This window comes from Theobroma cacao, chromosome 4 (genome assembly GCF_053813885.1).
Source record: "Theobroma cacao isolate CCN51 chromosome 4, ASM5381388v1, whole genome shotgun sequence".
NCBI classification, from domain to species: Eukaryota; Viridiplantae; Streptophyta; class Magnoliopsida; order Malvales; family Malvaceae; genus Theobroma; species Theobroma cacao.
In genome coordinates this window covers 32,817,888-32,830,949 of record NC_142642.1, presented here as the reverse complement: position 1 = coordinate 32,830,949, position 13,062 = coordinate 32,817,888, and the positions used below count along the sequence as shown (strand labels likewise).

At 29.1% G+C, this 13,062-nt stretch overlaps 1 protein-coding gene across 1 annotated transcript; it reads left to right on the top strand.

The window, feature by feature from the left end:
- The first annotated feature begins 7,496 nt into the window (after positions 1–7,496).
- LOC18602347 (stearoyl-[acyl-carrier-protein] 9-desaturase, chloroplastic) lies at positions 7,497–12,549 on the top strand. Its single transcript, XM_018118630.2, has 3 exons — positions 7,497–7,667; positions 10,890–11,394; positions 11,804–12,549. The coding sequence occupies exons 1-3, from the start codon at positions 7,543–7,545 to the stop codon at positions 12,356–12,358; spliced, it is 1,185 nt and encodes a 394-aa protein (XP_017974119.2). The 5' UTR covers positions 7,497–7,542; the 3' UTR covers positions 12,359–12,549.
- Positions 12,550–13,062: the final 513 nt, after the last annotated feature.

Here is a 13,062-nt window from a genome sequence, read left to right as displayed (position 1 = left end):
AAACATATTAAGATTTTTTATACAACACAATACGACTAATAAATACGATTAAACGATTAACATAATTTTTTTCCAACACATTTAACGGGATTAACTTAATATATTTACAATTAAATATAATTTTATTATTCAAATTTAAAATTAATAATTATAAAAATAATTATAACAAAATAATAATATTAAATACAAAAAAATTTAACATAAATAACATACATAAAATTCATCATCATATTAATAAAATCTATCATTAAAATTAAACGTGTTACTTATACACTTTTAAATACGATTCATATGATTAATTAAGTGTGTTTAAATATATTAATTTTGTTTGACACGGTTAAGACATAAAACACGATAAAATTAAACTCAAATCTATTTAATTCTGTATCTTTTCGTATCATGTTATTGTGTTTCATCCAAAATTATCAAGTGTAGATATATAAGCAGACTCAAGGGGAGCAAAATGCAAATCTCAAGTCTGAAAATGGCGAGGCGAGAGTTCTAAGAAAATTGACCATTGCTTCCCCTCAGTAACAGTATCTCGGCCCCATACCCAGATATCTAAAGGAATTCATGCATGCATCGTACATACCCCAATATATTCTACCCCATCTAATCTTATAATTATAAAAATAATGGCACAAAATGTGAAGATATAGGAAAGCAGCAGAAGTCGAAAGGATTCCATGACCCTTACTTGGTAAGCTATTATCTTCCAAGCAAATCAGCATTGTAGTTGGTAACTAGCTCTGTGTTGGGTCTAATGGCATCTTCAAATATCAATGCCAGCGTATAACTCTGGAGTTTTCTTCTCTTAAAATCTCCTAAGTTAACCTACTGATTTTAATTGGGTGAGGCTCAAATATCAAATATCATTTTTCAAAATTACCATTCCTGCAGCATTATGTCCAGTCACCTTCCGATGCAATTTTCTCTGTCTTCGAAGTAGAACTGGGCAAAGTGATATATGAAAGTTGTAGCTCTATTTCTTAGCTTTTCAATGGCATAAGAATCGTATCATTTGGAATTTTGTAGTAAAAGTTATGGGCAAAATATTGAAGCATATGCAAACAAAATTTTAAGTCCTTCAAATACCTTACTTTCTAAAATTAACCCAATTTCCTTAAATCCTACAAAAGCATAAAAACTAATAAATAAAAGTCGAATTAAAGTAAATAAACATAAAATTAAAATAACTTAATAAAAATAAACTAATTGTAAAAACAATTAAAAATAACTAAATTTTAATTAAAAATTAAGAACTTAGCTAACATTTAATAACAAAATTAGATTAAAATAATTCTATAAAATAAAATTACTACCTTTGTCCTTTCCTTTTGATTCACTAACGAATTTTAAAATCCACTATTGAAATGAAATTTAGTACAAACATAATCTTATAATGCAATACCTTTTATGGATCACATACAACCACTCTATCTTTTATTTAACCTACTCAAATTACCTTCTAACTTGGTTAAGATATAATCACTCAAGATGTTACCTTTTTTTTTTTTTTTTCTCATCGTCCTCCTTGCACCCATCTTTTCTGGCAAACGTTGACTTAAAGAAAGGTAAGAGAAGAAGAAGAAAGAAAAAGGAAGAAGAAAGAAAAAGAAGTCAGAAATAATTCAGGAAAAAAATTGAACTTTTCCTCGATTTCCTCCGTGAGCTAATGGAATGACATCCTGTTAACTGATTATAATGACTTTACCTTTGCAATTACGTTCCTTTTCATTATTAGAAGTTGTAGACTTTTTGAACTTATTTTAATATTTGAAAAACAATTTTGTTCACTTATTTGTCATTTCAAAATTTAGAATAAAATTGAAATAATAAGTCTAACAAAATTATTAATTTAGTCATCTAAGTTTTTAAAATATTTTTATTTTAATCATTAATGTTATATAAACACTACATCTTTTGTCCTCAAACTCTTACACACTATTAACGTGTTTTTGTTTTTGTTCGACATTTCATTTCATCATATTTATGTGAAGTGGTCAAGTTCATGTCATTACTTTCAATTATCATTTTGTAACATAAAAATTATGACGTGAATACAAAATTGAGATTCGTCAATATTGTTTCAAAGTTGGATGATTAAGAATGCACCATTTTATATAACATCAATGAACAATACATTATTTCCAAAACTAAATAACGAAAAATAAAAAATTTAAAAATTTAAATGACTAAATAAGTAATTTATTCTAAAGTTAATGAAAGTGGGTCAAACCAAGACTTCAAGCATGTCATAATTTTTTTAAAAGAAAAAAACTCAAATTTTATGATCCTCCGCAGTAGAAATTCAAACATAAAAATGAATAATTTATATTTCACGCATGGCATACACATGGTGCGATCCTATTGGCTCAATGCCATATAGGTGGATTGTGTTAACGATATTATTAATTAGACTAACCCAATTGAGGAAATTAAAATTCAGGTAGCATATTACATATTTTCTTAATACTAAAGGGCCAATGTGTAATTATTTGTTTTTGCGCAACTAACTTGGCTTATTTCAAGAGCTCTCTCTTTTAAATGGTCACGTCGTCTAAAGGTCTTTTATAAAGTTATTTTCCATTTAAGTGTAATAATATTAATTTAAAAGTTATTGAGATAAGGTTAATTTCTCCTGTAGATATTACTCTTTTTGTCTCATTTTGTTTATTTATTTATTTTTATTAAATAAATTTAATTTTGATAATTATTTTTTATAAAATTATAAGATTTTTAAAAATAAAGTTTGTAAATCTTGAATTCCAAACTTTTCAAAACATATTTTTTGAGATTTTAATTTTGTATAATGTTTTAAAAAATCAAAATTGAATTCATTTAATAAAAAAAGTCAATAAAAAATAAACAAAATGAAACAAAGAGAGTAGTATTTTGTATTTCTTTATTATAAAAAAAATACAAGGAAAATAGTAAAAAAATAAATAACAAAAAAATTTATCATTAGACGGAGTTTTAAGTACATGGTTCATTGAAATTCACGAGTGCTATTAATTGTTTTTTAGAGAAAAGGTTCATGTACCCTATTTAAGTGTCTAATTTATGTAACTGTCATGTGGAGATTCCATGTTGTTTCTTTTTTTTTGTTAAAATAATAATGTATAAAAAATTTTTGTAATTAACGTATTATTTGTTTTTAAATTTGATGAGAACAATGTAATAAATGAAAATTTTTTTTAATATAGAATTTAGAGAAAATTGTGAGGAATGACCTTTTTTTATAAAGACATTTTAAAAATAACTATCAAAATAAATTTAACTGTTTTTAGCCATATTCAACCATGACTTGACAAAAATACCTTTTAAATTTTTTCAAATAAATTAAATCATTCATCACAATTTCTCTCAATTTGTACTTCAGATTTCTCTCTCCCACCATCTCACTCTTTCGAATTTTATCAATTTCTCTCTTCGGCATTCGTTTGCTATGCTTCTGATTTCTCTCTCTTACGTTTTCAGATTTCTTTTTCTTACGCTTTCAAGACACCAAGCAATGGTTTTAACGTGCTTGGATGGATGGCTATTTGGAAAATTTGATTTTTAGGTATTTTGAATAAAACTAAAACAATAGAAATAATCACAGATATATAAAATATCTTTTAATTGAATCAATTCAGGACCTAAACATACCAATAAACTCAAAAATTTGAAATTTATAAACTTAGGTTTTCAAAGGAATTTTTTTTTATTTTTAGTCAAAGTAGGTATTTTAAATTAAAAAATTTATATTTTTATTTATGAAAACATGTTAGAAACACTTTAATCGATTCCAAATCGTCAAAAAAATAAAAAAAATTAAAAGAGTTGAGAGGATTTGAAATTTTGGTTCGTAAGTAACAATAACATTTTAGGTATTAAAGTGTAACAAAATGTTTTTGAATATGCCGTGTAACAACAATATTTTTTCAATATGACGTGTAATAACCTTTTTTAACCATGGTGTATAACATGTTTTTATACATGACGTGTAACAATAATATTTTTTTTCAACATGGCGTGTAACAACCTAACCATATCGTGTAACAATAATATTTTTTTTCAACATTGCGTGTAATAACCTAACCATGACTTGTCATATGTTTTTGCACATGGGGTATAATAACCTAACCATAGCTTATCACATGTTTTTGTACATGGCGTATAACAACTTAATCATGGCTTGTCACATGTTAATGTACATGACGTGTAACAACCTAACCATCGCTTGTCACATGTTTTTGTACATGGCGTGTAACAACCTAACCATCGCTTGTCACATATTTTTGTACATAACGTGTAATTTCATTAAGGGTAATTTTGTCCAACTTGGCTAAATATAGTTAAAATTATAAAAAAAGTTATTTTTGAAAACATTTTATCTTTAAGGGTTATTTTTTAAAATGCTCCTAGAATTTAACTAACTTTAAAAGCTACTTAGAAGCATCCGTTAATCGGATCCGTTATTAAATTTCCTTAACTATTTATAATCTTATACTTATTGGAATATATCATATGTTAATTAAGGTTTAGAGTGTTCTTGTGTTTGTCTCTTTCAATTTGGTGGTGTTGAGGATGGTTAGTGTATATATATATTAATTACTCAACTATATATATATATATATAAATTTCTCAACTATTTTTACCTCAAGGAATTTAATCATGGATGTTTACATTAAGAAAAAGAAATGAAAAAATAAGAAAAAAAAAACAAAATGAGGATATTTTAGTAGTTAAAGTAAATCAATAAATTATTTTTAACATATAATTATAATTTTTTTTGTTAAAAAAAGTAGAGATCTAATATTAGCTTTTTAAACAAAAAATTAAGTACATATACTTATCATTAAACTTAAATGCTCGAAAACATCATAATTATAAAATCTCAAATTCTACACAACATGTGTATATGTTTAGATTGATTTCATAAAGAGGTTTTGAAACTTACGAATTGATGTGTAACCACGAACCAATACTATAACTATAAATTTAAATTTTTTAAAAAAATAATAAAACGAAATTTATGATATGATAGATGATAATTTTTTTTAAACAAAAAACTCATTTTATTATACTTGAATCATTCTTGGAAAATAGACTACCAACATGTCATTCATTAACAATTTTTTAGCTCCAATTGGAGGATGTTCAAAAAAGCCATAAGTCTTGACTAAATCAAAACCATAGTTAGCCATATAATCGGCTATCATATTACCTTCAGGGGATGCCCAATAAGTCCAAAAGCCTAAAGCGAAATATTCAAATGAGGCTTTTTTTATTAAAATTAAAAAAATTATTAAAATTTTATTCTTCTAGCTTTTTGAGATGTAAAATTTTTAATTAAACTTTTATAATCAAGTTCTTCTAATATTTCTTTTTCAATTGATAATATAGTCAATCTATTTAATCTTTCTTGAGACACTGTTGATCTTAAATAAGATTTCATTAATTTTAGTTTTGAAAAACTTCTTTCTTCTGAAACAACACTTACTGAAATTGTTAACATTATTTTAAAAATATTTAACTAGTATAATTATCTTATATTTTTTAAATGGCTAATATAAAATCAACAATCAAAATTTTTAATTCAAATAAATCAACTATCACATAAAATAAAAATAATATAACAATATAATATAAATCTAAATTAAAGTAAAAAAATCTGTAAATATTAGAACAATAGTACCTAATTGTTGAATGCTTATTGCAAATCACAAATGAAGCTCACAACTTTATGAAGAGAATAAAAGAACAGACTTTTTGTGTATTTTTTAGAAAAAAATTGAAGTTAAAGGAAGAAAGAGCAAATAAGAAAGGAAAATTTTAAAAGTAGATATTATTGATTGGAAATAAGAAAAATAAGTGAGAAAAAAATAGCTGTTGGAAATGATTAAATACATGTAACTGTTAGTTTGTTAAAAATAAGAGAATATAGTTGAGAATTAATAGTATTTTAGAAATAAAGAAGTAATAAAAAATTGAGATTTATTAGACACATAATTAAAAAAAGTAAAAAAATAAATAATTTGATGAATATTTTTTATTTTTATTTTTTAATATAATTAATTATATTATAATTATTATAAAATTATAAATCTTCTTTAAAATTGAGATCTTTCCAAATTGAGAGCCTAAAGTCCTTGTTTGGGTGGCTTCACCCAAGGGCCGGCCCTGATTACCTTTACAGTAAATATATAAAAGATGGACCTCCCACTCCTTTTGCAAGATATCTTTAATTGCATGTATTAAATCCGTATTCGAACATGATAGTAACTTGTCCATCGAAATCGCCTGAGCTACCATCTTGTTGTCAACTTGAACCATCACTTTCTTGAACCCTGAATCCCAAGCCAGTCTAAGTCCATCAAGCACTCCCCACAATTCAGTCCATACGCTGAACATTTGCCCAGCTTTGCCACAAAGCCAGCTTGCCGAGATCCTTCAGAGTTGCGAAATACCCCCTGCAGAAGCTTCATCTATTGATTTCTTGTACTCTCCATCAGTATTTAAACTTACCCAGCCAACCTGTGGACCCCTCCATCGAATCAAAACTTCTTCTTTCCTTCCTTTATTAACCTAAATCCCATCAAATTCTACAAGGGCTGTTTTTGTAGCAGTTGACATGCTTCTAACCAAACTTAGGCGATTCGCAGTTGGAATAGAGGTAGCATCAAACACCGCGCTGTTGCGCCACTTCCACAAATACCAACAAATCAAGCCGAATACAACCGACCATGGAGTCTTAAAGAGTAGCAGCTGATAGTTTTGGAGATTCCATAGCAGCCATTCTCATAATGGTAGTGAAAAGAACACGTTGTGTTCTTGTTGGGGAATAATTCTTACCCGTAAAGATGTCGCCATCATGCAATCCCGTAGTACATGTGTCACGGTTTCATCTTCTAGCTTGCATTGTGGATTTTTTTGTTATGTATACAAATTCCTAATATATTTTACATGTGGGAAAGAAAATTAAAGACGCTGTATGCCCTACAAGTTACAATAAGAGAAGGTTAATAATATTGCTCATTGACTTGTACAAGATTTATGTGCATGAAAATTCTGAGTCTCAAAAAAGCTTTTCAATAACTATGATCCTAATCACCGAGTAATCATTACTTCAACAAAGAAATAATATTTTTGAAAAAAAAATATATAAAAATGTAATTTTTATATATAACAAAACGCATGCTTTAATTTTACTCTTATATAAGCTATTTATATTATATTTTATGTTACAGTTTAATTAATTATAATTTTGATTGTACGATATGCCAGCAAATCGTAAATCTAGAGAAAGAAAAATAGAAAAGATGAATTGAAGGTAGAGTGAATCGACACTGATTGTGTGTTTTCAATTCCTCATCCCTAAATATTTTTGGGGTATGGGAGCAAACTCAAAATATTCTCAATTCATTGCCCATTTTGTAATTCCCCCGAAATAGATCTCTGCGTATAAAGGTGAAGGTGCCGAAGCCCAAAAACAACTTGACAAAGAGAAAGAGCAAAGGGAGTCTTGAACCCCAAAATAAGCAAAAGATACAAACAATGGGTCTGAGATGTAATCCCATGACTTGTCTGTATAAGAACCTCCCTTGTTTTGGTCTTCCAGCAATGACCACCTTCACAACTCCCAAGTTTTTCATGGCCTCTGCTCTTCCTTCCACCTCCAAGTAAGTGCTTCTTCTTCTTCTTCTTTTAATTCGTTATTTTCTTGTTAAATCATAGATCTTGATTTCTTTTCTCGAGTTTTTCTCCCTTCTTGGTAGATTCTTTCCTCTAGTTTTTGTTTTTAATTCGCATCAGACAGGAAAAATTCTTCAAATTTTGTTCCTCGAATTACATATAAGCAACGGCCCTGCAGCAAGTGAATATTTCAGTTGTGCTCCACTGCTCCCTTCTTCTCTGTCCGCCCTCCCCCTTCCTCTCTCAGCCTCTCATAGGCAAGGCCATGTACCAACACTCAAACAAATCAATATGTCATTCAATGCACCAAAAAAAGAAATAATTAGGGGATTTATAAATAAGGGAGATAAAGATTTTTTTCATCCTAATTAAAGTAAGTTTATTTTTAATAAAACGTCATGGATGATAATTTTTTTTTTCTAATTGAATTAACACTGTTATCTTTTTCAAATGATAAAAGGGCCTCAAGGTATCACAATATTTTTCTTGAAGTAATGTTATACTTAACAAATTATTTTTTTAGCATATAATTATAAAAGCTTTTTTGATTTTTGAATAAAAGATTAAGTACCTATACTTAGCTTTAAACTTAAATGCTCACATGTTATAATTACAAAATCTCGAATCCTTCACGACATGTGCATGTGTTTAAATTGATTTCATAAAAGTTGACAGCTTAGGATTTGATGTGTCACCACTAACAAAACTAGAACTATTAATTTGATAAGTTGTTTTAAATAGGTGAGCCAACTTTCTATTTTTGCATTTTGAAAGAAAAAAATAAATGAAATTTATGGTACGATACATGACTATTTTTTTGTGTGTATACAAATTCTTAATAAATTTTAAATGTAAAACAAAAAAATAGTGAAATCTCAAGTTCTAGAAACTGACTATATTTAAAAGAATAATTCAGTTAACAGTTAGTATTTAATTATATGCATTAGTTATGATTAATCGAAACATTCTTTTAAAAATTGTTTTTATTTTTCATTGAAGACACTACTCATCAAATTTGTTCAAAAAAGGTATTACATTAAGTATAAGATTTCTGCATGTAAAAGTGAAGGTGCTAAACCCAAAGCAACTTCACAAAGAGAACTTGACTTCCTTCCACCTCCAAGTAAGTGCTTCTTCTTCTTTTTTTTTTAAATTCATTATTTTCATGTTAAATCATGGTAAAAATAGTTTTGAAATAATAAAGGAATAAGTAATAAAATGATAAAAATATTTTTTATTATAATTTAATAAAAATATTAAGATATTTAAAACTTATTAATTTTTGGCAATTGTAATTGTTAAATAATAATTTAATATGTTATTGTTAAAATATTAATAATTGATTTTTTAATATTAATATTAATATTTATTTTTTCTCTATTTTGATTTTTTCAGTTTTTCACTTTTAATTTCTTATTATTAAAATATTAAAATATTAATAATTTTTTATTTTTCTCTATTTTCATTTTTCATTTTTTCTCTTTTTATTTATTTTTAATAATTTATTGTTAAAATATCAACATGATATTTTATGTTAATTTCTTTTTCTTTTCTATCTATCATTTTCCTTTTTTCTCTTTCAATTTTTTAGAACAATGTTAAAAATATATTTGATTTAGTAATTTATTATTAAAATGTTAATATTTTATTAATAAAATATTGATATGATTTTTATTTAATTTCTTTTTATTTTCCTGTATTTTCATTTTTTATCTTTTTTTCTCTTTTAATTCCTTTTTATTAAAATTTCATTAAAAATAATATTAATTTAATAATTTATTATTAAAATATTAATATAATATTTTATACGATAGGGTTAGTAATTTCACATAATAAGCATGGTTTTTTTCTTTTGTTCATAACTATGTCTATTTGAGTTCTATTTCATGAAGCTTGGAATAGTTAAAATACCAAAGGGGTTGGGGTTAGTTATTCCATGGCTATTCCTTAATTAAAAAATAAACCAAAATAGGTAAAAAGGGAGACCTAAGAATATGGGGAATGACTTAGTTATACATTATGCTCTCTACTATTGTTATAAATTATTGTACATTAATTTGGTTTGTTATGCAGAGTTTTTGAATAATCTTTGAAATGTTGAAGTTATGCATTTTGTGAAAACCTTTGAGACCAAGATCGTTTAGACCTAAACAACACTGTTCAAGTAATTTTTAATCAAACCAGGTGGACTCTTTACAGAAACGGAGCAAATGCAGAAAGTAGAGTTACTAAGTTAGTATTCAGGACGGCAAGCAGAGTAGACTAGCATAAGGGGCTAGTGTTTTCAACAGACTGAGGAGGGTTGAGATTGATTGATACATTGGATCAAATCTCTAACCTGTATATGAAACTAGACCTAACCATTTAATCAAAGGGGAATAAAACTATTAGTCATCTTAGACTTTGCAATGCTCAGCTTAAGACAACTTTGCAGAATCAAATTCTGGGTCAGCATGGTTTGCAACATTCTGTTTCAGTTTAGTGTTCTGTTGTATTTTTGGTATGCTGCGTTGTCTAGTAGCTCTGTCATTGTGCTGCTATATATATGTTGTGATGTTTTTATTACTTTGTTTAATTTAATTCCAAATCCTGTGAATGCTGTACACAAAAGGATATTTCTGTTGTCGGGTCAGCTTTCTGATCAAAGTACATAAAGGTAGCTGACGCTTTACTGTAACTTTGCCCTATTGTCTTCCCATTTGTTACATGCTACTCTGTTTCAATATGGTTGAATAGAATCTATGTCTTGAAAAGAATATTCAAGTTGATGGACGTAGAGCAGATTCTCTAGACATACTGCCTGATGGTTAACGTAGTTCTCCCCCTTCATCTTTTAAGTAATTTCATGCAACTAGTTTTGCAATATAGTTGAAGGAATTTTTAATAGTTGGTAGCTACAGATGTAATGTTCAGAGATGCAGACAACCACAACGACAAGCTAAGCCTTTTCCCATGTACTGGATTTAAACTAAACTTCAGAATTTAAACTGTATAAAGCTATTTTTTATTTTTTGGGCCAACATATATATGAAGCTGTTTCATTACACTGTTATTGCATATCCCATGTACTGGATATTCTGGAACATGAATTAAGTAACACAAATTTGTGAGATAGGATTTGTGCTTATGATATTTATTGTTGCCTTTTAGTCCTTACGGACAGATCTGAACTGTGAGAATGTAATCCCATATTCGTTTACTTAATGCAGGGAGGACGAGACTCTCAAAAGGCATTTCGTGCCTCCTCGGGAGGTGCACGCTCAAGTCACCCACTCCATGCCACAGCAAAGGATTGAGATCTTTAAATCTTTGGAGGACTGGGCTGAGAAGAACTTTCTAATTTACCTCAAACCAGTTGAGAAATGTTGGCAACCGCAGGATTTTCTTCCAGATCCTACCTCTGATGGATTTGGTGAGCAAGTCAAAGAACTAAGGGAAAGGGCAAAGGAGATTCCAGACGATTACTTCGTTGTTTTGATTGGTGATATGATCACAGAGGAAGCCCTTCCAACTTACCAACAAATGCTTAATAGCGCAGAGGAAATTCGTGATGAAACAGGTGGTAGCCTTACCCCTTGGGCAATTTGGACGAGGGCATGGACAGCTGAAGAAAACAGGCATGGTGATCTACTTAATAAGTATCTCCACTTGTCTGGAAGAGTAGACATGAGGCAAATTGAGAAGACAATCCAGTATTTGATTGGATCAGGAATGGTAAGATGCTTAACTCAGGTGCACTTGACATGCACAAGTTTTTTGAATCCTTTACAGTTCTTTGAAGGACTGCATATTGGGGTCCGCAGGACACAATTTATAAAGTTATTTTTTTCTTTAGTCTTTTGGTGGTGTTTTCTTTTGAGTGTGAAGGGGCTGAGAAAACCCATGCACACTACACATGCCTTTATATTTCTTTTAATTTTCTAATCTGCAGTTTCACCTTGTGAAAGTGCATGGATATTAGCATTGCTCCACATCACTTGTTAAATCTCACTAATTAATTTGTGTAGAAAGTGCCCCTAATTAGGTTATTCCTCGTGTGTTACAGTCGGTCCAGTGTTGAAACAGAGCTTTCTTTCCCTTCTTGATCAATCTTTTTAAATTCTCTTCTTCTGTCCATTTACAGGATCCCGGCACAGAGAAAAACCCATATCTGGGACTCATCTACACATCATTCCAAGAAAGGGCAACTTTTATTTCCCATGGGAATTCAGCCAGGCTTGCTAAGAAACACGGGGACATTAACTTGGCTCAAATATGTGGTAGCATTGCCTCAGATGAAAAGCGCCACGGGACAGCCTATACTAAAGTTGTCGAAAAGCTCTTTGAGATTGATCCTGACGGTACTTTGCTGGCCTTCGCTGACATGATGAGGAAGAAAATCTCGATGCCAGGCCACTTGATGTATGATGGCCGAGATGACAACCTTTTCGACCACTTCTCAGCTGTTGCACAAAGAATTGGGGTTTACACTGCCAAGGACTATGCTGATATTCTGGAGTTCCTGGTGGAGAGATGGAAGGTGAAGGAACTAACTGGACTTTCAGCGGATGGGCGTCAAGCTCAAGACTATGTGTGTGGACTTCCTCCAAGAATTAGAAGGCTGGAGGAGAGAGCTCAAGGAAGGGCCAAGCACGCACAAAGGATTCCATTCAGTTGGATTTTTGACAGAGAAGTTTAAGATGTTATAAAGGAACTACTATGAATTTTCCTCTCCCTGCAAGTGTCTTCTCATTCAATGAAAAACAGAGCTATAGAATAAACTGGTCAACCCACAAAGAATAGATCCATATGTATGTCTTAACATTACTCGAATGGGATTTATAATAAATACAATGCAATAAATTATATATGCATACTATTTCTAGCTCATGATGCGTACAAGAAATATATCTATTAAAATTGCAAATATTTTTCGGGTTTTAGTTTTATTTTCGATCGAGATTATGATAAACTTCACATGCAAGATATTGCATCTAAATTTTGCCCGCCTTTAGAATCTTCACACAAGCCTAAAAGAGGAAGAATTGCATCAAGTGCTTAGAAAAGGTGAAGCTAAGATTGCATAGGAAATATGTGAGACATTATTATATTGCACAATAACTAACATGGTAGGCAAGACTTTAATACCAGAATTAGAATATTAATTTGTAGACACAGTCAACCCTAATTTTATAGACATACTTGTTTGTGAAAGTCCAAGTCACTCAGCCCAAAGATGGATTAGTAGAATTAAACGTTTTGAAAACATATGTATATAGACATGGTAATTCGTATTTTTGTATCTTAATTATGTCAACATGAAATACGATAAGATTAAATATGAACACGATACAAATAATTATTTATTTCAGCATCTAAAACATGTATACAAATATATTTATT